This window comes from Passer domesticus, chromosome Z (assembly GCF_036417665.1).
Source record: "Passer domesticus isolate bPasDom1 chromosome Z, bPasDom1.hap1, whole genome shotgun sequence".
NCBI lineage: Eukaryota > Metazoa > Chordata > Aves > Passeriformes > Passeridae > Passer > Passer domesticus.
In genome coordinates, this window is record NC_087512.1 from 51,765,268 (window position 1) to 51,790,270 (window position 25,003).

At 47.4% G+C, this 25,003-nt stretch overlaps 2 protein-coding genes and 1 long non-coding RNA gene across 5 annotated transcripts in view; 1 reads left to right on the forward strand and 2 right to left on the reverse strand.

Annotated features, from left to right (window-relative positions):
* Positions 1-25,003, reverse strand: part of LOC135290388 (uncharacterized) — a 67,521-nt gene that overhangs the window by 9,410 nt on the left and 33,108 nt on the right. The gene's annotated exons all lie outside the window — the stretch shown is intronic.
* Positions 5,153-9,605, reverse strand: LOC135290786 (uncharacterized). The gene is made up of 2 exons (XR_010353608.1): positions 8,611-9,605; positions 5,153-6,575 (listed from the first exon to the last, which is right to left on the reverse strand). It is a non-coding gene; the product is annotated as an uncharacterized LOC135290786 (long non-coding RNA).
* Positions 8,825-14,648, forward strand: LOC135290784 (uncharacterized). 3 transcript variants are annotated; one of them, XM_064404721.1, is made up of 15 exons: positions 8,825-9,183; positions 9,421-9,485; positions 9,578-9,643; positions 9,912-10,066; positions 10,366-10,513; positions 10,710-10,894; positions 10,984-11,121; positions 11,562-11,676; positions 12,084-12,221; positions 12,486-12,662; positions 12,793-12,948; positions 13,085-13,186; positions 13,593-13,695; positions 13,970-14,029; positions 14,337-14,648. In XM_064404721.1, exons 1-15 carry the CDS (start codon positions 9,027-9,029, stop codon positions 14,483-14,485), a joined length of 1,914 nt encoding a protein of 637 aa, XP_064260791.1. In that variant the 5' UTR covers positions 8,825-9,026; the 3' UTR covers positions 14,486-14,648. The 3 variants fall into 3 exon arrangements, with proteins under 3 accessions (XP_064260791.1, XP_064260790.1, XP_064260789.1); XM_064404720.1 differs by having other exon boundaries at positions 8,826-9,183; positions 9,578-9,727; positions 10,408-10,513; positions 14,337-14,645; XM_064404719.1 differs by having other exon boundaries at positions 8,827-9,183; positions 9,578-9,727; positions 14,337-14,643.

Sequence of the window (25,003 nt, forward strand, 5' to 3'; positions counted from 1 at the left end):
TTTAAAAATGAAATTTGTTTTAAATTGCTACACTTGTGCTGCCAATGTATAAACATGCAAATATCAATTTAAGTTTAAAATGTAATTTTTTGCGAGAATTGTGCTTTGTAAATATATACAAATACCAACTTCAGTTAAAAAAATATTTTATTGCAACTCTGTACAACTCACTGTACACAAATATGAATTGAAGTATAACAATTAAATTTTTTACCTATTACTACAATTGTACAACCCATATACAAATACAGAAACATCAATATCCCTCTCTAAAGAATTTCAGATCCAGAACTAAATAAATACAGTTTTAGAACTATGCAACTCCATATATATTTAAGTAGAAGTAAATACATATATATCCATAAGAATATATAGATGTAGATATGTATTACATATTTCATTACATATATGACATATATAATATACACATATCAAACCTATCTATAAATATACAAATATCAGTGGACCAATAAAAAAATCCATACAACCCCAGCAATAAAACTACACAGCTACACAACTGTACAAGTATGTAAATATAACTACAGATGTAAACAGATCAACTTACATGCATCAATATAACAATACACATAGACAGATGTCTATACAAATATCAGTCAATGTATGTAAATATCCCTACACTTGTAACTATCCAAGTCTAATTGTACCCATCCACAAACAGAACTAGATCAGGAGGGATTGCAGCCCCCCATGTTCCCAGGCTCTCCCTCGGTCTCTTCCTCCCGTGCAGAGCAGCTCTCCTGGACAGGGACAGCAGATGGGACATTGGGAAGCAAAGGGAACACTGAGTCAGTATGGGGACGTTTCCCTTGGCAGCAGCTGCACTTCCATCAGGGAAGAGGAAATGTCAGAGCCTCCCCAGGAGGGTCAGAAGGAAAAGCAGCCGAGGGGCCGGGCTGTGGTGAGCTGTTCACTTCTTTCAGGCATCCCAGTTGCTCTGGGGGAACTCCCTCATGTCACGTTATTGAACCACCTCTGCACTTCCCAAGACTGTGGCCCCCAAATCAAGCAGTATTTCTGTCTCCAGCTGCTTGCACCAATGACGGGGAACGTCCTCTGACAGAGCTGGGGCACAAAGTTACCTTCCACAGCTCATCTGACAGGGCCTTGTTCTTCCTGTGCTTCCTGTCTTTCTCCTTATCTTCCACTTGGAAATTTTACAGCATTTCTTTTTCTTTCCCTTTGATCAGTGCTAAAATGCATGTTTCTCTTCCGAGTTTCAGTTTGTTCAGTGATCCTGTCAAGCGTTTTCTCAGAAGCTTTTATCATGGAATTGAGTGTTAATTTCAAAAGTTTTGGTGATTTTCTGTGTGATTTACACAAATCTCCTGCTAGTTAAGACACCACTTGGGAAGGTACAAAGAGGAAAAAGGATGTTTCTGTGTGTCAGTTCAGCAGTGGAACATTCATGGATAGATGGAGTGATTAGCTGCATTTTACATGTACTCCTAACCTGAAAGTGCAACAGGTAACTTGGGGAGAAATTAAAGTCAGATCTCTTCTCCTACCAGCCTGTATTCAAATGCAAAGTAAATAGAGCAGAGTGAAAATGTTAGTGCTCAGTTCCTGAAGTGCCTCATTAAGGTGTTCTTAGAGTAATGGAGATAAAATCTGGGTTGGCATTCCTAATTCCCAGACATTCATTGTCAGTTTCATTGACTCTGAAAACAGCAGAGGTGTGCCCACCATACCTTATCAATCCATTTGGGGATGTTGTAGGTTCAGGTTTTCTGAGGCTTTAGCTTTATAGATCTCTAGACAAGGCTTCCAGGACTCTAAATGGCTTTCAGAAATTAAACTTTTCTCCTTTTTTCCTCAATCTTTGCACCAGAAACCTTCAGTGAATGGATTCCACTCTAATACAACTCGAAGCTGAATCTCTCAGCGGCCCCGGCGCGGGCCGGACTTGGCGGGGACGAGCGCGGCGGAGCCGGGGCCGCGGGCACAGCGCGGGCGGGGCGGCTCCCGGCGCTGGCCGGGCTCCGCACGGCACGGCCAGCTGCAAACCCCCTCTGCCTCTGGCTGCCATCGTCCTCCTGCCTTTGCTTTGCAGCACGCCCCCATCCAGCAAGGCAAGTGCAGGAACTTTCAGAATGGTCGAAATTGAGGAATCCTGTCGAACGAAAGTCTTGCTCTTTGTCCGGTAAAGGTGAAATCACTCTCATTTCTGCATGGCTGAAGGGAGGAGAAAGATGTTAGACTGAGTATCTTCAGTGTTTTAGTTGGGGTTGTAGAGTTCCCCACTTCAGAACAGATAGGTCGAATGGGAGAAGGGGAAAAGGTGAAGAGGAGAAAATTTGCATTGGTTTTGCTGCTTTTCCTGCCAATTGTCTCTGCCTGTCTTCAGCAGATTTGGCACATTTTTGATTCTTTGAAGATAGTAGCAGCAACAGGAAGGGGCAGCAATTTTGTCAGCATTTTCTTCAAAGCTGAAATCCTGCCCCCTGGAAGGATATTGCTTTATGTGAGGGAGTAATTGTCTACAGTTATGGTGAACTCACACTGGTGTTTTCACCAAGAGGTTTTGCATTTTTCTTTCCTCAGTAAGTTGGGGGATTTTTTTTTTGGTTTTTGGTTTTTGGTTTTTGGTTTTTGGTTTTGGTTTTTTTTTTTTCCCCAATCAAGGAAGAGTTACAACACAAAATATCCCTCCTGCAGCCAAGTCTTTTAAATGTAAACTAACAAAGGTGGTCTTGCAATGATGTGTTCTTAGTGTCACTCATTCTTTTTATTTTAAATTCTCTCTTGAACTATAAACAGTTCTCATAGCACAAAAAAATAGACTTTTCATCTCATTTAGTTCATGCCCTTTTTAAAATGTCTTTACATCATTTAACAATGAGGGCTCATGTGAGTATATTTGGTGGTATGGCAGAACCTCATCCCACACACGCAGTGGATGTTCTCCTTACATCCAGCTTGTCTCAAGTTCCAGCTGACACTGCCTTCTCTTGCCCTCCTTTCCAGGTCCCCTTGTGAGGAGCCCAGCCCTGTCACTTCAGTTGCTGCCCTGTGGGTGACATGCTGACACAAGGATTGTTGGTCTGATCACATTCTGGAGTAGTTTTTTGGACTGATTGTTTTAAAGATGCTCTGTCATCTCTGTGTGCTGGCTTTCTCAGAAAAATGGACACCCACTACTTAGAAAATGTCTTTCCAATTAATCTTAAATACCTTAAAACAGAACCTGAATTTCAAATTATCCACCTTATTGGGATGGGGTTTATCTTTCTCTAAACACAGGTAACAACCTTCACAAAAATTATCCCAGCAACTGAATTACAACACAATTTCTAATGAATAGGCAAAAAGGAGAAGACAGGAGTTCAGAGAAGAAGGGATATCTTTCTTCATGTTTCATGGCCCTTATTTCCCACATGTCTGTCTATGTGGTGCTTCATCAAGGAAAGCCTCATTTTGAAGACTTCCTTTGTAATCTCTGTGAGTCATCTCTGTGTTATTCGTGAGAAACACATGAATACTAGCCCTGTGCCCTACTAGGGATGTGGAAGCAGGTGGCTGAAAAGTGGATTGTCCATTGGAATCTTTAGTCACACCTGCAGTATACTTATGGTTACATTGACTTTTCCGCAATACTCTGTGGCTAAGAATGAAAAGTTACCCTTAGCTGTGTATTAAGGACACTGAAACTTAAAAAGAAATGTGCTTGTGTCTGGCAGCATGACTCTTCCCCAATTTTCTGTGGTACTGGTAGAATTTTATGTCAGTTACAAACATCACAAGGTAAATAATGGACATTACATTTTGGTGTTTGGGTCAAAAATTGGTTTAAAAATTAACAGAAAAGGTTGTTAATTTTTAGGAAAGAAAAATCCTTAAAACTGTGGTATATGGTTTTAGATTAAGATTTTTTTCTAAAAATGACTTCTTTCCTTTCTTATATCTTTCCATACCTTTCCTTTTTCCCTATATAACACTGTAACTTTTGAATCACAGTTTTTACCACTTTGAAAATGCAATTTTAGTGTTTTTTCCTACTGGTGAATATTTACCAATTCTAATAAGGAACAGTTAGTTCTGAAAGTGAAATATGTTTTATGTAAATATCTTTTTTTTACTAGTCTCCTGGTATTACATGCAACAGGGGCAACATTGAAACAGTCTATACTGACTTATTTTTGAGAAGCTGTTAGAAATTATTAATATTTGCAGTATATCTGCCATACATAAGTGTGTTTTAGCTGAAACTCTCCTATGAGCTCAACTGCTAACATGTAAGATCTCCTTGCAGTGTAGGAAGACAGAATTTTCATTTTCTGATGTGTACACAGCTATGTCACTGCCTTCACCTTTTCATCTCACATGCTTGGACAATTTTTCCTCCTGTGGTAGCAGTATCCCTTAAGGTGATGTAGGTGTGGTGGGCATACAGCACTCAAACACTTCCTAATCTTCTGAGAGTAGTCCTGAATCCATCCTTTCCTGTTTATTTCTGCACTATACTGAAACATGATTTTAAAGGGTTAAGATTTTAGCTGAGAATTAGGACCAATTCATATTGAAGTTAGATACACCAAGGATAGGTTAATGATTATTAGATGCTTAAGCTAAAGCAAATTGTTATATTATGAGCTCATTTGTAGAAGGAAGTGGAGCAAGCAAACCATTATAGAAACATATTGAAACCAGCAGAACAATTCCCAGCACCTGGACTCTGTGTCAATCCATCGTGAAACAGGGGGACTTGGATCATGCCAGAGGGTCACAGAGACCTGATGAAGACTTTCCTGACTTCATCCCTGGGACCACTGATCCAATTCGAGACCACCGACTCAGTTCAAGAGAAGACTTGTGCACACGTGAAGACTAATAACCTCATTTTAAAACAAAGCAGAGATGGGAGGTGCTGGGGTTGTGTATATATATTATTTTAGAAAATAAATAGAAGGCAAAAATCCTTAGAAGGTGCGGTCACACATTTTGGAAATGACCCTGTCCATGCCACCCACCAGCGTAATAAACATACCGCTTTCTAACTTTGACTAATTAGAGAGTCTCTATGATTTTCGGTTTTAACGATTCAATACTTGTGGCAAAGAGTATTCCTGACAATGTTTTAGGTTACTTGGTCTACCCACAGCACCGTGAATAGTAAAAGCTGAGGAAATAAATGTGTATTTTTCTGACCAATTTACTTGTATTTGGACTTACATGGGTGATAAAAGTGAGAAATTCCTGGCAAACAGATTCCTGGGAAACAAGTTATGTCATTGAATTTAGCATATACTTACTGGATTCCTTGTCTACAGAATGGAAAAGAGAATCTTGTTCATTTTCTTCCTTTTTACAGGTGTGGTCTTAACCCAGTGTAGGAACACCTAGACTCCAAATTTTACTTTGACATAACTAAAAATTTTTGCATAGGAGGTAGAATCCCTCAGTCAAAGCAATCTTCCTGAAACACCAGCTACAGAGTAGCCATGCTTTTGACTCGTGAATTTGAAACCAATGCTTAGGGGGCCACCTTAGTCTCTGGACTTCAGAGTGTAACAAGAGAGAACATAAAGTCTTTTATACAAAAAACAAAACTGCAAACCGAAAAGTCATGCGAAAAGTCATGGTAACTGCTCTGAAAATGCACGTCAGTTTTGGGATGAACTTGGTGTGAAATTGTTCTTTGCTGAACTTTAAAGGCAACTTCTGCCTCTTTCTCTGCTTCCTCACTTGGATTTGTTTTGTCCGCAAACACCGCTTCAAGCTGTTCTGTGCTGCTCCCCCCTGCCTAAAATCTCTCTGTACATTCCCCAGCCTCAGCTGAATATCTCCATGAACTGTTCTGTATGATGACTGCACAAGACTTGTTAAACCTGAAGTGGTGATGCCCTGGTTGGAGTCACCCTGTCTGCCAGGATTGTTATCCTCGCTGAAGTGAGCTGAGCTAGTGGAAGTGTGTCAGGGACATTTAAGAGCCCAGGTACCTCAAGTGGAAGAAATTCTCATCATCTCTGCCCATTCAGGCTGTCTGTGACTCTGCCAAGGGGAAGTGGGATTTGTTGCTTAGGTAGCTCGAGGAGGACTAAAGGTCATGATGAAATATTCTGGTGAGTGCTGTGGCAAAGGAACAAAACTGGGATTAGTGGGAGTTTTCAGTAATAATCACATCTTGTTCTGGCTGCTGTCACAGATCGTTTTGTCACTGCCTAAGGTAGCTCAGAAGTGATTTTGGAATACTGTGCGTGGACTTTAAGTGGTATGGACTATTCCTCATCCAGATGTGTGGCTGTGAGCCTGTGTGTTTATCAGTGACACACAAACTGCCTGAGAGAGGCAGACAAATTCTGCAGGGCTCCTGGGGTTCAAGTGCCCTCCTGCGTCCTTCTGCTTGCTGGAAAAACTTCTTGCCGAGCAATGGAAGATACATCTCCCTCTTCTTGTCCAGGAATATCACCTTGGCCATCTGCATCTTGCAGCTCATGTCAGGGAAGTACTGGGCACCAGGACATTTCATAAACTCAGAACATCATGTCATATGTTTGCTGTCCTTCAGTAAAGAATGTCTTCTTATCAGAGGAACTTGAAGACATTCTGGACCTAAGCTGAAGTAAAACAGAACAAAAAAATTAAAGCATATGTTACCAGTATTTAGGATAAAGAAATGCAAATATTTGCAAAAGGCTCGTGAATAAATGAAGAAATAAAGAAGGGTTTACTCTATTAAAGCTAGGAATGAAAGTCTGCCTCCTTTTGCATCCAACTGCTTTCCAGGTGTGCACCTACTAGGGACTTTACCTTTCTGTATACTGTACATCTCAGGCTAAAACCATAAGCGGACAAACCAAACCAAACCAAACCAAACCAAACCAAACCAAACTAACCAACCAAATAAAAAAATTCCACAAAAATCCCCAGCCCCAAACTAAACTAACAGATAAACAAACAGGAAAAAAAAAAACACCAAAAAAACCCCAAAAAACCAAAAATTAAAAAAAAAAAAAACCAAAAAAAAAAAAAAAAACAAAAAACAAAAAAACCAACCAAAAGTAGGTGGAGAATCTTGTTTCCATAATGTTTCTCCTTTGACACAAGACAGTTTAGACCTCTTTTTGAACATAAAAGAAAAACATCCATTCTAGGTAGCAAGATTCAATTCTCACCCGAATAAATAAGAAAGGGGGACATTTTAGTGTGGCAAGAATTTTACCCTTGCACATTAGCAAAATAATTGGTACCTTACTTTCCTGGAAACATCACTTTTAGATATGGTATTACAGTCAGTACTGAATCAGCCAAATATTAGGTCCTTGTCTGCTGATGAGTAGTCATAATTCTCAAGGTATTTTGGTGGGTGAAGATAAACAGGTGAAAAGGAGCACAAGCCATTTCCTCGGAACTCCTGCTGTTTATGGGAACAGGTATGGACTTTGGGGATGTTTGTTAAAACAATGCACTCCAGCAATCAAACTCTACACATTCAGAGGTCTGAGGCACACTCAGTACTACCTGTCACCAGCTGAGGACTATGTGCTTCTGTAAAGCCAAAATGCAAAATTACCACTGCTAGGGTCAGAGCAATGACATTGTTTTAGAATTATGCAAATTTATTGGACAAAATTATTTTGATGACAGAATGTGATTTTTTTTTCAGACAGCACAGTAAATGATGGAAATTGCAATCAAATGTGTCTGTTTTAGATAAATTAGAATGCAAGGCTGATTTTTTCATTCTGAGATTTAGATCTTAATTGTATTTTTGCTGGACAAATAATTAGATATACCATTACAAGGAGAAAGAGGTGAAAATGCTTTGAGAAAGGAGGAGCATGAGCCATCTTACCATGAAAAGCAAGGACTGTGGCTGCTGGGTTCTCACATAGGCCCAGCTTTCTGCCGCACAGACAATCTGCTTCTAATTCTGAACCCAGTGGAGACCAATAACCATCCTCACTTAAGCAGTGGAAAAGGGAATGTGCTAGCTTGGGTAAATTGATGTTTTTGTAGTAAATCTTTGTCTGACCATGAAGGACAATGGAAAAAGACAAAAATTTTATAACGCCATTTGAAAGAGGTGGGGGAAAAAAAGGATGGATGATGGAGTTGTTCTCTTCCTCTGGTCTGAAATCAGCAGAACAGTTTTCAAAGTTCAAACCTGAAATCACTGTCATTCTGGATAGTTTAATTTCTTTCAATCTGTTTTATTTATTAGCATCAATACCTTGAACTAATAACAGTTATTTCAAACCCATCTTTAGACTGGAGTGTGCTGCCTTTTGTTTTCTGACTCATAGCCTGTCCATGGTGTTACTTCAGTTACTTGCTCTGTTGCAGTAAGATCTCTCTGGAAAGGTTTGGAATTGTGCTCTTTGTTGTGTGAAACAAAGCTGGCTTTTACTGGGAGTCCAGCACAGATGTGTGTTCACCTGGGGAAGTTTCATCACAACTGCAGCAAACTCAGGGTGTTCCAACCTGCCTTATGGTGTGTTTGATTTCCAAACACACCTTATTCCACTCTGTCTGGAAACCGTATGGTTCACACAGACAGCATGGTTCTGATATTATCTTCTCCATAATCTAAACATACAGACATCTTGCATGAACAGTCTTAAAATCTGTTTACAAGGAAACAACATTTACCTTAGGACTGAAATCACCACTAACTGCTTTAGAAATACTATTACTCATTTGATATCTCTTCAGGAAACATATAAAACATCTCCACCATTACTAAAGATACCAAAATGTTGGGTGGCCCTGAAAACTGGGCTACTGGGAGGCACTGAGGGGATGGGGGAGTGGCACCAGGTCACTTGTGGTTTCAGGGCCCTTTGTGACATACTGTGACATAGATGCTGCTGATGGGATGCCACATGTGTGTCACAGGGCTTTTAACTACCCACCATGAAATGGGTGCTGGCAGCAACACCCACAGTGCCTGAAGGATGTAACAGGAAAAGGACACGATGAAGCAGCACAGGACTCTGTGAGGATCCCCCGAGCAGCCACCTTCCTTCTTGCTGACCTTGTGTTTTCTGTAGATTTCTCCTGCCCCCATGTCCAGAGCCCTCAAGACCAGGCAGCAGGATGGCAGAGGGAAACCCTCCAGTGTTCCTGGGCAGGCCTGGGTGAAGGAGGAGGAAGAGGAAGGCCCTGGGGCTGGCCCAAAATGGCCTCCTGAAAAGATGGAGAAGTTCCAGCCGGTGTGGGCAGGCGAGTGGCAGAGCTGGGTTGAGGGCCAGTGATCTTGGCCCCATCCCATCCCCTGTGGACATCCCCAGGGAGAAGGGGGAAGAGGGGATGGGGCCAATTCCCTGTGGCAGTCGTGCTCCATTCATTGAGCCTCCCTGTGCTGGGCCTGCCTCGGGAGCGTGGTTCCAGGGAGGCTCAGCTGTGTTCTCCAGCCTTTCCCACAGCTCCTTAGCTCTGATTGTGCCTGGTCTTTGCCAGACCCAGTTGAGGACCTGACAGAAGACCAGAAGTTCACCCAAAGCCGTTTCAGACGTAGAGCTCAGGTACCCACAGGCATCCCTGCTTGGTCCTCTTGCTGTACATCTGAGCACCACCACTGTGGACAGCTCTCTCTTCTTGGCCCTTCCTTCTGTAGAATTTTTGGAAATACGTCAAGAATGATGAACGAGAAGAGACCACCATTTCAGCCATCGAGGGCATGGTACGCTGTGACCCCTATAATGCTGAGGCTTGTGCTGCTGTGCTGGATTTGCTTGCACAGACAGAAACCTCCAATCTTAAGCATGTAAGTAGCTGTGGCCAGGGCTTGAGCCTCTGGGGATTGTGTGCTTCCAGAAGCCAGGTCAGATGGGCACCCAAAAGCTCCTTAGGCCAGCACAGTGTGGTGGGGAACAAAGCAATTTTCTGCAGAACCTGTGCATTTGGCTCACTCTAATGGCAACCCAGCTCTTCCTCCTTGTCTCCTCCAGGTGCCAGCCATTGTGAAGTTCATCCACGAGTGGCTTGTGTCCAACAAGGATGTGTCTTCTGAGCACAGACTGGACAAGTCCCTTCTAGAGCTGACCCATGCACACCCCAGTGATGTGGTTGTGACCCTCCTGTGCTCTGCCCCATCATGTGGAAGGTATGGGACCCATCTGCCTTTAGAGCCCATCACTCTGCAGACTCCATCCAATGTAAGCTGTCAGATTGATGGAGAGTTCCAGGACCTACTTCATTTCCCTGCACTGGCATGTCAGTCACAGAGCCTGCTCCCATGCTCCCTCCCTAACCCTCAAGACTCTGTCTCCTGATCACCTGCCTACTGGCAGGTGCTGCCAGCAAGAGGCTGTGGGCAGAGGCAGAGCTGGGAGCCAGCCTGTGGCTTCCTAGGCCACAGTATTGTGTCGGAGACCCCACTGACAGAAAGCTCTGGGCCTGCAGAGCTGCTCTGACCATGTGGAAAGTGCTCGTTTCCTCGAGCAGGACTGCAAAGATGGTGCTATCGGAGCTGCCCTGCATTCTGGAGGACTGGCCGGAGCACAGCACATGCACCTCTGATGGGAACAGAAAGAAAGTCTTTGCTCTGGCTGTGAGTTTCTCCCCAGGTCTTTTCTTGCCCCCAGGGTCACTGTTCAGTCAGCTCTCCATACTCCCTCACCTCTGCATCTTCTTCCTTGGTTCACTGGAAGTCTGGGCTAGGGGCAAGTTTAGGGGCAGCCAGGCTGGTGCCTCCATGACCCAGAGCAATGCCCAAGCATGGTCTCTGGGTGTTTTGTTTTTTGCAGGCAACCAAGGCACTGTGGGAGATCATCCATCTGCCCTTGTCCCCAGAGGCAACCATAGTGGCCCCCTCCCTCTTTGTGGCTCTGCTGGTCCAAGTTTTCTGCAGCACAGAGCAGATGCCCGAATACATCAATGTACTCTGGAGGAGATGGCAAAAGAGAGAGCATCTCCCCACCAACCCCAAAAGGTGTTCCATCCCAGTCTTTCTGTCTCTCTCATGCCCCTGGACCTTTGGCCAGGGCTTACTGTGTGACCTGAGCTTTGCTCTGCACACAGGTTTGCGGTGCTGACAGTGAAAGCACTGCTCTGCCGTCTGTGGCTCGAGGATGTTGTGTTGGCAGTTGAACGTAAGAGAGGCTGGGACGCACTCCTCAACAATGACACCCACCACTATGCAGTGGGTCTGTTGGCCAGGTGAGAGCCTCCTTCTCCTCGCTGCCCCTGTCATTTCTCCCCTGCAGATGTGGCAGCCCACACTGTCACCAAGGGATGGCTCAGCAGGCAAAAAGGCTGGGAGAAGCAGATGAACAGGAGCAGCCACCTCCCAAAGCACCAACATTGCTCCTGGGGCCCCTGGGGTGATGGCACAGAGCAGGACAAACAGTGCACACAGCCCCACTGAGGGCAGCCTGCTGGGGCAGGGCAGGATGCACTGAGGGGCAGTGACAGAGCCTGGTGGACATGGTTCCCTGGAGGCTTTTTACAGTGTCTTACCCAAAAGCAGCCTGCTGATGCTGGTCACTGCCTTTCTCTTGGTGAATGGTAGAATGGAAAGACCAGGGCTGTATGAGTCAGTGTTGGGAGAGGCTTGCTCAACTTGCTCAGGGTTGATGTTGCCTGCTTCCTTGTGCCAGAGAGATGCACCGTGTCTCCAAGTCCTTCTGTGAAATGATCGCACACTACCTGGTCATGCAGCTCTGCAGGGAGGAGTCATGCTGGCGGGTCCCTGCCATGGCATTCCTTGTCGAGGTGATCCTGATGGCAAGCTCTGTCTTGTTGAGCTGCCTCCTGACACTCTATCTCCTGCAGCTGCAGCTATGGGGGGAGTCTATCAGTGAAGCTGGGGCAGAGCAGAGGCTCTGCTCTGTGCCCTTGGCCCCTTGCTGCAGGGTGACACTTCCACCTCTGTTTCTTGCCACCCTGGTGCCAGCCCTCACTGTTCCGTGATGGCTTCTGAAAGGATCTGAAGCTGCTGAGGGCTGGAGGGCACAGCAAAGTTGGTGAGAGATCTGTGGAGGACACGGAGCCCAGGGTCTCTGCACAGCCTCTGCTGCATTTGGGCTGGGTTGCCTGGGACCCTGCTGCTGCTCTGTGTCGTGCTGTGGTCCTGCTAGCTGGCAATCCCATCACTGTATGATGCAACCTGTGTCTTTCAGTTTCTGCAATGCCTTGAAAAAGAGGAAATGGTTGATACCATCCTGCAGCTCATGTCAAGTCATCTGCAGAGTGACTGCAAAGAAATGCGTCGCTTGGTGCTCAGAGGTCTCCTCGTGCTGTGCAACAGTCCCTGGAAGGTGAGAAGAGCTGGCTGAACATGTGCTGGCAGCATGGGGCTGGGTTGGGAATGCTGGGTGATGCAGGACCTAGAATGTGGCTGGGTTCTGAGGGCTGTGCCAGCTGCTCCCAACACTTCTGCCTCACCATTCAGCTGCCCAAGTCCTTTGGGGCAGACCTCTGCCTTCTGGGTCCCAAGGCTGCAGCGTGGGGTTGCACCACCAGAACAGTTTTGTTAGAGCAGCCTTCCATAGCTTTGCAATACAGCCTTGTGTTCCACACAGGCCAGAAAGTTACAGAGCTTTCCTGAAAGCCTCATGGAACTACTGGAGGATGCGGATGGGGAGCTGGTTGGGCTGACCCTCTCTGTGCTCAGCAAGATGCTCCAGGACAACAAAGTGGCAATTGCTGTCCCCATTGGTCTGCAGCTGGCTGAGGCACTCCAGCCACTCTTTGACAATGTAAGACTGTACCCTCTGTCATGGTGCTGTGTGCTCCCAGGAAACTTTGTGCCCTGTGGATTTTCAGGCCCCTGTCCAGGTGGGCCTGGAATTGCCAGTGCTGAGGTCTTGCCCACTTCCTTTCCACAAGGACACCAGCCATGTGCAACTTCTCTCCATTTGCCTCTTTCGAGAGCTGATAGTCTACCTAAAGAAAGAGGGAAAAAATTCCCTGAAGATGTGTGTGCGCCAGAGTCTGCTTCCACTCTTCTACCACCTGTATGATGAGAACCGGCATGTGGCAAAGGTGAGGATTCCAAGCTGCCTCCTGCTTTAGTGACTCACAAACTGCAACTCTCCAGCCTCCTCCTGGCTTTGCCTGCAGGGACACAGGTCCTTGCCCTGGGTTGTGGTACCATCTCCTGGTCTCTGCTGCTCTTTAGGCCTCTCTGGAAACCCTGCTTCAAGCGACCAAGTTTCTGAAGAAGAGGAAGTTCAAGCGACTTCTGGAGAGGGACCAGCTGTGGAGATGTAGTGAGTGCTTGGTATGGATGGTTTTAAATCTCGAAACACAGCCTGAACAAACCTTCTGCCCCCAGTACTCAAGGCCTGTGGGACTGGTAGCTGTACCCCTGCCCACTCCTGCACCCACTGCCACCAGCCTGCACTCCACATGCTGCTTCTTCCTATCGGCCTGTCTGCTCACAAACTCTTTTCCAGACTCCTTCCCCCACAATCCAGGGTGCCAATGAAGCCCTGGCCCAGCTGTTCTTTGGCAGCAGACTGGCACCAATGTTCACTATGGAGTACCCAGCCCTCTGCTCCCTTCAAACTCTGGCATCATCCAGCTGCTGGAGTGTCTGAGCAGGAGAGCCCAGTCTTGGGCACAGGGACAAGCTGACCAAGACACAGAGTCTGTACCAACCCTTCTCTTCCTGCCACTGTCTCCAGCTGGCAGAGGACAGAAACACAACAGACAAGTACTGGCACCAGTCCCTGGCATACCTGCAGAGCTCACAGGAGTCCATGCGAGAGATTGCCATCAAGTTCATCGGTGAGCCACAGCCCCATGGCTGCTGCTGTCCCACTGCAGCTTTGCCCCACCCCCGGCTGCTGTGCTGGCAACAGGATTTAGCCCAGTAATTTAGAGCCCTGGCTCCCTGGTTCAGTCCCTTGGGGCTGCTGCCACCCTCTCTTACCCTGGGGTTTCACAGTCTTAGAAGGTCCTGGACTCAACCCTGCCAGGGGAGGAGGGCATGTGGCTGGGCTGGCAGCACTGCTGTGGGGGAGCTGAGTCACTGGGGCCATAACAGGCTCTGTGTTCCCAGGCCTCATCGGGCAGCACATGAGGGAACGACGGCAGGAAGAGTTCCAGATCATCTGTGACGGTGAGCAAGGGCAGGGGGGTGTCATCTGGGGCTGAGCAGGGAGGAGTAGAGAGCCAGGAAGCTTCAATTCCCACCCCAGCTTTTAAGAGGTCTGTTCCCTGTACAGACAAGGTGCAGTGCAGGCAGAAGAAAGATTTAAGGGGCATATGGGACATTTGTAGCCAGCACCTTCTAGCTGATTTCATGAGCCCCTGCTCTCCTGGCCATGGGAAGAGCTGAATGGGAAGGCTCTCCTGGGTATGGCAGGAGAGCTCCTAGGGACTCAGCAGATCTCTGTTCTGACATTGTCTGTTTTTCTGTTGTCCAGCCCTTCTAGGCATGGCAAATGACATCAGCCCCTCTGTCTCAACCCTGGCAGATCAAACATTGCACAGCCTAAGAACTGCACAAAGAAATAGATTGCCTGGCCCATTGCAGCTGCTACAAGACCAGCTGTGCAGGGTATATAGGAGATAACCTTCCCCCTGGGTCCGTGGCTGGCCATGCTTCGCAAGCTGTGAGCAGAGCTGATCCCAGCAGCTCTGTCTGCTGGGACTACCTCAGCCTGCAGGAAGGCCAAGTGGGTCCTGGCCTCTCCTGACCCACGGCTTTCTTTCATCCCAGCATGGAAATATAAAAACTGTATTATCATCTCACACAGAGGGTGAGGAGCTTTTTATTTTGGCTGCAAGTATCCACAGCGCATTGGGAAAGAGGAGAAAAATAGTGTTTTGCTGCAAGCAACCCAGCTACCTAGGAAGCATGGTAGGAAAAGTGTCTGGAAGCTGCTTTTTAGTCCTTTGGTTGTTCTGCTGAAGCTTCTGACAGAGATGATGGGCAGATCCCACAGCTGTGGAGAGTTCCTGGGAAATTTGTCCTTGAGATATGTATACGAATGCTCTTCCAGCCACTAACTGCCATCTGTGTCCTGTCCACATGTTGCTGCCTTGATTGTTAAGTGTCTGAGGTGCCTCTTGAGGCTGCTGTGGAGTTCCTTCACCAAGGAATGATACAACATCCCTTTCTGCTTATATCTTGGCACTGGCAGAGCCTGGACTACTCTGGCTCAAGCCTGGGCTCTTGCCAAGCAAGATTGCTAATGGGAGCAGCTCATGGTCCTCAGCTCTTCCCTCCCACTGCAACAGACAGACATGGCCATGGGGACAGAATGGAGCTACCCCATGTGCCAGGTCACTCAGAAGGATGTGAATTTTTCTCTGCCCTGTCACCACCAGTTCTGCCTGGGCTGCATCCTGCAGTGGGCAAAGAGAAATCCAGCATGCCCACTCTGCAGAAGGATAGAAGCTGTCAGGTTTTCTGAATAGGATGAACAGGACTACATACAATTTGCCAGCATTCCCCCAAACAATTGGTAGAGTCCAACAGGAAGAGAGCCTGACCATGTCACTGAAAACAGCCCCCATCACCCTGTGATGGCTGCTCCATCTTCCCCACAGGGAACACTGTCCTCAGCTGAGCAGGGGCCTGCAGGACCAGAGCCTGTGGATGGCCTCCTGCCCAAGGTGTGGCCCAAATTTTTCAAAGAACAATGTCATCTACTGGACCAAAGATGGTGGCCAGGTGGCCCTGGCTGCACCAGAAGCTGGAGCAAATTTGCCAGGACCAGAGATGGCTGGTTAAAGAATTCATAGAGCAGCATCCTGCATGCCCTCTGCGCCTATGGTCAAGTTGGCAAAATCTTGGTGCCAGTACTGCAGCTTCTCCTCAAAATACATACTAAACCTCTGGTCCATGGCCTCCTCAATGTCATTGTGGGCCAGTATAGAGAGGAGGCCCAGAGGCTGCGGTGCTCTGGTCCTACCTGGGATGAAAACAACGGCTCTGTGGCCAGTGCCAGCTCCAGCAGCTCACAAGAGGAGACTCCTTCCAAAAGCCCTGTTGGCTCCAATGTGGAAGACGAACATACCACACTGGAAGCCACCCTCCATTGCAGCCATCCCCCACCTGTGCCCACCCCTGCAGAGCAGGACCTGCCCTGGAGGACCCGCGGCAGGAGGTCATGAGAGTGGCAGGTCCCTCTGCCCAGGGCAGAAGTCACAGAACCTCTGCTCCTGGCTGGGACTGGGGCTGCTTACCAAGGACACCCTGGTGTCCCATGAAGAGGAGGGATCCTGGGCCCCAGACTCTGCCCAGCCCTGTTAAAGGCCACCCTACCAGCAGTGTACCTAGGTTCCTGAAGCCACTCAGTCAAATAAGAGGAAACAAATGTCTCTTTCTCTGACACAGTTTCTGCAGCTTTCTCCCCCTTCTCCTGGTGCCTCTCCCTGACCCCACATCCCCCCACTGACCAGGAGCCCCAGAGCTGCAGGAAATACTGTGTGAGCCATGATGATGGAAGAGTTACTGATTAAAAAAAAAACTGGGGTGATGCTTTCAGAGGAGTAATGAATGGAAGATTGACCAACCTTCCAGCCAATTGTATGCCAAAAGTTTCAATTATTTAAATAGTAGACTGCAATAAATTAGTAAAAAGGAAGATACAGAAAGACATTAAATCTCCCACAGCTGTTGGCCTTCCTCAGGCTCCATGGTCTATGTATTACTAGACTAACTTCATTTAGGCAGAATATTAACTGCCCTGACTTGCTGGAGACTGACCACAAAGTCTGATCTGTGGTGAGCAGTGACTAAAATCAGCTCAGCAGAAGCGTCTTCAGCTGTCCAAGTGTAGCAGAAATACATATTCTCTGCTTCACGACTGTGTGGCAACAAGCTGCTGGTGTGGATTTGTCAGTGTTGCTTCATGGATTACTCCTGGGAAGAAATTGTGTGCACAGGCACAGTATGATTCCTTCTATCTCCTCTAATCACCCCAATCAGATGATGGCCAGAACATTTAGGCAAAAAGCATCATGACAGAATAATTTACTATACTCTCCAAACTACTCCTGTGGTTTTGCTTTTCTTACTGATTAGGTTCAGTGTCTGGCCTCAAGAAATCAGTCCAGAAAGAACAGGCAAACCTCAGTTTGCAAGTTAGCGTGCAAGTCTTTCATCTGCCATTTTTTGCATTTTTTCCAACATATTTGCAAAAAAACTCTTAGTTCTTGCTATACCTATCCAGAACCTGACTCTCTCCTCATTTTACTTTGATTTGAGATCCAAGCATGATTTTTTTCTGCACAGGGAAGTAAGAACCGACTGCAAAATCAGACTACTAGTGTGAATCTATACTGCAGGAACTGAGCTGTAGCTTGGAATTAAAGGCAAGAAGTGATGCCATGGTAACTGTGAACATTTAGTGCTGACATAGCAGCCTTCTGCATTGCTCTACTAACTCATGGTTCATATTGCTACAAACTCAATTTCTGGTGCTACAAAGAGTGTAGAAGAGATGACTATAAGTAAAAAAATAGCCAGAATATTAATTTTGTTAATATGGTGAACAATGAGTATCTAATAACTCAGATCTCATAGAAGTGAGTATTCAGATTTCCACTAGTACATGCTGGCAGTTTTAATTTAAAATCAACAGATCTATACAAATCAAGTAATCCATAGGAATTAATTTGCTCTATGATCTAACTAAAAATGCCTCATTGTCTGGTAAGTTTAGTAGAAATTTGCAAAGTCAGCAGTCCACAGACTACCTTTTCATTTCTTATTTAGCAGTTATTCTGCAGGAAAGCTTTTACAGACTAATCAGTTTGGATGTAATTAAAATGCCAGTACATTTCATATAGCCATTTTGGTATTAGAACAAAACCATAAGACTGCACAGCCTTTCAAAAAACATTTTAAAACAAATTTTCAAATCAACAGCCTGAGTAATACTCAGAATAAAAACTCTACCAAACTTCAACTCCACTGAAAGATTCACTTCCTTGTCACCCTGTGAATAAGTTCTACATTCACTTTCTGAATTTTCCATTGGTTTTGCAAGAGGGAAAGTCCCAATTATGGTGGTTTTGGTATGGTTAGGAATTGGGGAAGGGTCTTCTTCCTTCATCAACCCCATGCTGCAGTGCCTTTGGGATATGACCTACTGGCCATTGTGCAGCCCTGGTATTTCTACATGAGGGAAAAAGTGCAATTGCATTTCCAGCCAAAAGCCCGTGAGGAGTGGGGCAGCCAGAGCCGTGGCAGATACAGGCCAGCAGCTGTGACGCGAGAGGGTTTTGATTCTTGCCCAGGGCCCAGTGCAGCTGGTGCATCTCTTGTGTGACTGCCTTCCCTTCCCAGGTTCCCATGGATAGTAGGTGCTGCGTTCTGCAAGGGGTATGGAATAGGCTGGGGATGTCTGCTGCCAGTAGAGTGCAGCAGAGAGCAAACAGTCCAGGATGTTCCTGGAGTGTGTGACAGAGAACTTCTGACACAGATGGCGACTGAGCCAGTGAGGGAAGGCACTGCTGGACCTGCTGTTTGTGAAGAGAGAAGGATTGGTGGGTGACAGGAGAGTTGGAGGCAACCTTGGGCTCAGTGATCACAAAATGCTTGTGTTTGATTCCCAGAGAAGGAGTGAGAGGATTTTTGCGAAGTGTTTACCTGCAACAAATAATTAATTCCAAGAGCTTTACCAGACAGTGCTTAGTTGTGCATTCCCTCACAGCAGTGGTTAATGTGTGCAAGTGGATATCTTAGCCTTGAGAATAAAGACAGTGGGCCTACTGAGGAGGTAGCTACAATGCATTCAAGGAGAAGAAGGCTCTTAACCATGGAAGGAGAATTTGAGAAATGGGATGACCACCAGATGACCACCAGAGACCCTCAAGAGGCCCCTACTCTAAATGTCAGTAATTTTGAGGAAGTGTTTTAAACATGTCAAATAATTTGTGGGAATGTTTAGCCTGTGAGTTTCAGCAAAGTAATGAATATGTCTCAGTTCCATGGATACTAAGACATGGGTGTTCATGTTTCAGGGGAGTGATTCCCCACGCACCAGCACTGAAATAAAGTAATGCCTCTTTTCTCACACTGAGATGGCAGTGTGGATCAAGCCCTGCTTGGTAACTTTCATTTTGGTCATTTCTATTGAAGCAAAAAGAATGGTTGAAATGAAACCTTTTCCAGCTGTTTCCCTCTGGTTTATCTTTTTAGGCTCCAGAGCTCATTGCTGCAGATGTCCTGAGTGTGTGCAGAGCAGAGGAGTCCCACAGAGCCCTTGGTTTCCCACAAGTTGTCCTGCCTTGTTCCCAGGTGTGCCCAGCTCTGGCAGGAGGAAGAGCCCGCAGCGCAGAGGGCACCGTGCCCTGCTCAGCCGGGGCTCCCTGGCACAGAGCAGCAGCAGCGCCAGCACCGTTCAGCCCCTCCTGCCTTGCCTTCTCCTGGCACACAGAAGTGTCCTGGCTTGTAAAATGAGCATGCATTCTATTTTGCCATCTGTTGGGGGTTAGGCAGTTTTTCTTATCTCTTTCAAGAACAATGACACTGCCAGGAAGACGATGTCCTGCTAATGGGCTATTGAATTACTCACTGTGGCTGGTAAGATTAGTTACATCATCCCATTGGGAGATGCTCCACCCAGAGGGAGGAGCCAAGCATCCCTGCCACCATAAAACAAGCACTTCTGAGACCACAGACAGCCTTCTTTGCTGGATTTCCGAGAGGAATCAGGAACTGAGGCCCAGCTGCTCCTTCGCCGCATTTTCGGAAGGGATCTACACCCTTCTGCAGATCGCCGCTCCAGGAGGAGCAGCCACCATTTGGCTGGACTGCTATCAGCACCCTGACTTCTCAGGGTGCCAGGTTTTTCTCACTCTGCCAGTGGTTGTTTTGCTTGTGTTAAATTACATGTTATTTAGTTTTTTTTTCTTCCAGTAAAGAACTGTTACTCCCGTTTCCCATATCTTTGCCTGAGAGCCTTTTTTTTTTAATTCTGAAGTTGTGATAATTCGGAGGGAGGGGGTTTACCTTCTCCATTTCACAGGAGGCTTTTGCCTTCCTTCACAGGCTCCTGTCTTTTCAACCCAAGACAGATTTTGGCGCCCAACGTGGGGCTCGAGGGCATTGAGGAAAAAAGGGATTAACAGTTCTTAGGTAGTTTAATTTTTAAGTACCGCCATGTGGTCTAGTTTTCCCTGGTTTGGGTGGCATGTGGTCGCAAGTGTATACTTCCCGTTTACAGGCCCTTATCTAAATATGGGTCCTATAACTAAGGCCACTGTGTTTGTTATCAAGTTTGTCCTCTGGGTGAAGGATTCATGGATCTTTAATTTCCTCTGGATGGCAGGTACATGGATTCAGAGCTATCACACACTAACTGCATGTTTTTGGAGTTACTTTAATAATGGTACCTACTGTGAGGAAATGACACAGGGGGAAACTTTCTCCCAACCTTTTAACCATCTTTTTGGGTCTGTTCCACCAGTTTTCGAAGGGTTAAGATCCACTCTAAGTGCTAATGATATCATACAATGGGTAGTGTTGCTGATATGCCTGTTATGTTTAGCACTCAGAGATAAGAGAAGATTAACCTGGATAACTACCCTGACACCTACACCAGAGAATAGGGATGCTGCTGCAGAGCCTGACACTACCCCAGAGACTGGAGGTGCTACTGCTCCAGAGCCTGACCCTGCCTCAGAAATGAACCACCCAGATTGGGTGAGGGTGCTGGTTAAGGAGATGCAGGAGATGCAAGCGATGCTGAAGGGGTGCATTTCACCAGCTGGTGAGAAACCCGCCCTTTGCCGTGAAGAGGGACAGTCTAATAGTACAGCTGTGGAACCCACAAATGTTACAACTGTCCAGGTTCCAGCTGAACCACAAAGGCAGTCACAGCCAGCAGCAGTTGCCCCGGTAGAAACAAGGAGGTCTAAGATGAAAGCAGAGCACCCAGATAGAGATAGGAATGGAGGAACCTCACAACCCACAGGGGAGCCAGAAGTTGCGATCATCACTGAGTCCCTGACATACGAAAGTCTCTGTAATCTGCACAAAGACATTGTGCGACGAGGGCGTGAGGCTTATACTACCTGGCTACTCCGGGTCTGGGACCTTATGGGTACAGGCGTGCAGCTGGATGGTGGTGAGGCAAGGAACTTGGGACCCTTAACCCAGGACTCAGGTATGAATCAGATTTTTGTAAGGGAGCCAGGATCCCTTTCTCTCTGGGAGCGGCTTTTAATAAGTGTCAGAGAGAGGTTTGTCCACAGGGAGAGAATGCAGGAGCACCACCATAGAATGCGTTGGAAGACCCTGGAGGAAGGGATCCAACAGTTAAGGGAAGTGGCAGTATTAGAGGTACTCTTTGGGAGGGATGGACAACATAATAATGACCCCGACAAGGTCAGGTGCACAGGGCAAATGCTGTGGAGTCTGGCAAATCTGGGGCCATCTCAGTACACCACTTTCATTGCAACAATTGATGCTGACACTAACCGAGAGACAGTGGGCTCTGTTGCCAACAAACTTAGGAATTATGAGAGTATGATTAATGGCCCAATGCAGGCTCATATCTCAGCTGTGATTAAGGAGTTCAAAGAAGAGATGAGGGAGGAAATGAGGAAGGTTAATGCAGCACCCGTACGAGTCACAGGCCCCAAAGTCAGAGCCCAACATTCCCCAGCTAGAGAGAGAGGGTACACCCCAAGGGCTAATCTGTGGTTCTTCCTGCGTGACCACGGGGAAGACATGGGGAGGTGGGATGGGAAACCCACTTCTGTCCTGGCAGCACGGGTCCGTCAACTCAAGGAGGGAAACTCTAACCGGGGGAGTTCCACCAAGGTGAAGGTAGCCTCAACCTCCCATGACCAAGCTTTTGGGTACGATCTGTCAGATCCCCTTGAAGGGACCTCTAGTATGTATACCCAGGAGAGGAATAATAACCAGTGTTAGAGGGGCCCTGCCTCTAGCCAGGGAGAGGCACGGGAAAACCGGATCTTCTGGACGGTGTGGATCTGATGGCCTGGCACATCAGAGCCACAAAAATACGATGCCCTAGTTGATACTGGTGCGCAGTGTACCCTGATACCATCGGGACATGTGGGGGCAGAGCCTGTATCTATTGCTGGTGTGACAGGGGGATCACAGCAATTGACCCTGGTGGAAGCCGAGGTGAGCCTGACTGGGAAGGAGTGGCAGAAACATCCTATAGTGACTGGCCCAGAGGCCCCGTGTATTCTGGGCATAGACTTCCTCCGGAACGGCTATTACAAAGACCCAAAGGGACTCAGGTGGGCTTTTGGCATTGCTGCTGTAGAGGCAGGGGACATTAAGCAATTGAACACCTTGCCTGGACTGTCAGAAAACTCGTCTGCAGTGGGACTCCTGAGGGTGGAAGAGCAACTCGTGCCAATTGCGACCTCGACAGTGCACCGCCGGCAGTATCGGACGGATCGAGATGCCGTGATCCCCATCCACAGAATGATTCGTGAGCTGGAGAGCCAAGGGGTGGTCAGCAAAACCCACTCACCCTTCAACAGCCCCATCTGGCCTGTGCGCAAATCTGACGGAGAATGGAGATTGACTGTGGACTATCGTGCCTTGAATGAAGTGACTCCACCGCTGAGCGCCGCTGTACCGGATATGCTGGAACTCCAGTACGAGCTGGAGTCCAAGGCAGCGAAGTGGTATGCCACTATTGATATTGCTAATGCGTTTTTCTCCATTCCTCTGGCAGCAGAATGCAGGCCTCAGTTTGCTTTCACCTGGAGGGGCGTGCAGTACACCTGGAACTGACTGCCCCAGGGGTGGAAACACAGTCCCACTATCTGCCATGGACTGATCCAGACTGCACTAGAAAAGGGTGAGGCTCCAGAACACCTGCAGTACATCGATGACATCATTGTGTGGGGGAACACAGCGGCAGAAGTGTTTGAGAAAGGTAAGAGGATCATCCAGATACTGCTAGAATCTGGCTTCGCCATCAAGAAGAGCAAAGTCAAGGGACCTGCCCGAGAAATCCAGTTCCTGGGAGTGAAATGGCAAGACGGACGGCGCCAGATTCCCACTGAAGTCATTAACAAGATCACCGCTATGTCCCCACCAACCAGCAAGAAGGAAACACAAGCTTTCCTAGGTGCCATAGGTTTTTGGAGGATGCACATTCCCGAGTATAGCCAGATTGTGAGCCCTCTTTACCTGGTTACCCGCAAAAAGAACGATTTCCACTGGGGCCCTGAGCAGCAACAAGCCTTCACCCAGATCAAGCAGGAGATCGCTCATGCTGTAGCCCTTGGCCCAGTCAGAACGGGACCAGAAGTCAAAAATGTGCTCTACTCTGCAGCCGGGAACAATGGTTTGTCCTGGAGCCTTTGGCAGAAGGTGCCTGGTGAGACTCGAGGTCGACCATTGGGATTCTGGAGCCGAAGTTTCAAAGGGTCCGAAGCCAACTACACCCCAACAGAGAAGGAAATCTTGGCTGCCTATGAAGGAGTTCAAGCCGCCTCGGAGGTGATTGGCACGGAAGCACAACTCCTCCTGGCACCCCGACTACCAGTGCTGGGGTGGATGTTCAAAGGAAAGGTTCCTACTACCCACCACGCCACCGACGCCACATGGAGCAAATGGATTGCCCTCATCACCCAGCGCACCCGTATTGGAAACCTGGATCGCCCTGGGATTTTAGAGATAATTACGAACTGGCCAGAAGGTGAAAACTTTAGTCTCACTGACGATGAGGAGCAGGCACAAGCGACAAGAGCTGAAGAAGCTCCACCCTATAACCAACTACCAGCAGAGGAAACACGCTACGCTCTTTTCACTGACGGTTCTTGTCGCATCGTAGAGATGAACCGGAAGTGGAAAGCAGCCGTATGGAGCCCCACACGACAGGTTGCACAAGCTACCGAAGGAGAAGGTGGATCGAGCCAACTTGCTGAACTCAAGGCCGTTCAGCTGGCCCTGGACATTGCTGAAAGGGAGAGGTGGCCAAAGCTCTACCTTTATACTGATTCATGGATGGTAGCCAATGCTCTATGGGGCTGGCTGGGAAGGTGGAGAAAAGCCAACTGGCAACGTAAAGGAAAACCAATCTGGGCTGCTGATATATGGAAAGACATTGCCTCTCGGGTGGAGAAACTAACGGTGAAAGTCCGTCATGTAGATGCCCATGTCCCCAAAAGTCGGGCTAATGAGGAACACCGAAACAACGAGCAGGTAGATCAGGCAGCGAGAATAGAAGTGTCAAAGATAGACTTAGATTGGCACCATAAGGGGGAGTTGTTCCTGGCTCGATGGGCTCACGATGCCTCGGGTCATCAGGGCAGAGATGCCACCTACAAGTGGGCACGAGACCGAGGGGTGGATCTAACCATGGACAGTATTTCTCAGGTTATCCACGACTGTGAGACGTGTGCTGCCATCAAACAGGCCAAGCGGGTGAAGCCCCTGTGGTATGGGGGGCGGTGGTCCAAGTACAAGTATGGGGAGGCCTGGCAGATTGACTACATCACACTGCCCCAGACACGCCAAGGCAAGCGCTACGTGCTGACCATGGTGGAAGCCACCACTGGATGGCTAGAGACCTACCCTGTACCTCATGCCACTGCCCGGAACACCATCTTAGGCCTGGAAAAGCAAGTCCTATGGAGACATGGCACACCTGAAAGGATTGAATCTGACAACGGCACCCATTTCAAGAATGGCCTTATCAACACCTGGGCCAGAGAACATGGTATCGAATGGATATATCATATCCCCTATCATGCTCCAGCTGCTGGCAAAGTTGAACGGTGCAACGGACTCCTTAAGACTACCCTGAAGGCACTTGGTGGGGGAATATTTAGAAACTGGGAAAATAACCTGGCAAAAGCAACCTGGATGGTCAACACCCGAGGGTCCATCAATCGAGCTGGCCCTGCCCAGTCTGAACCCTTGCACACAATAGATGGAGATAAAGTCCCTGTGGTACATATGAAGGGTATTTTAGGGAAAGTTGTCTGGATTAATCCCACCTCAGGCAGAGACAAACCCATCCGTGGGATTGTTTTTGCTCAAGGACCTGGTTACACTTGGTGGGTAATGCAGAAAGATGGGGAAACCCGTTGTGTACCACAGGGAAACCTGGTCTTAAGTGAAAACTGAGTATAAGAT

Coding starts and splice junctions, on each gene's coding strand:
- LOC135290784 (XM_064404719.1), top strand. CDS start 9,027: ATGTCCAGAGCCCTCAAGACCAGGCAGCAGGATGGCAGAGGGAAACCC. Junction 10,895..10,983: donor CTCCCCACCAACCCCAAAAG/GTGTTCCATCCC, acceptor CTCTGCACACAG/GTTTGCGGTGCTGACAGTGA. Junction 12,949..13,084: donor AGAACCGGCATGTGGCAAAG/GTGAGGATTCCA, acceptor GCTGCTCTTTAG/GCCTCTCTGGAAACCCTGCT.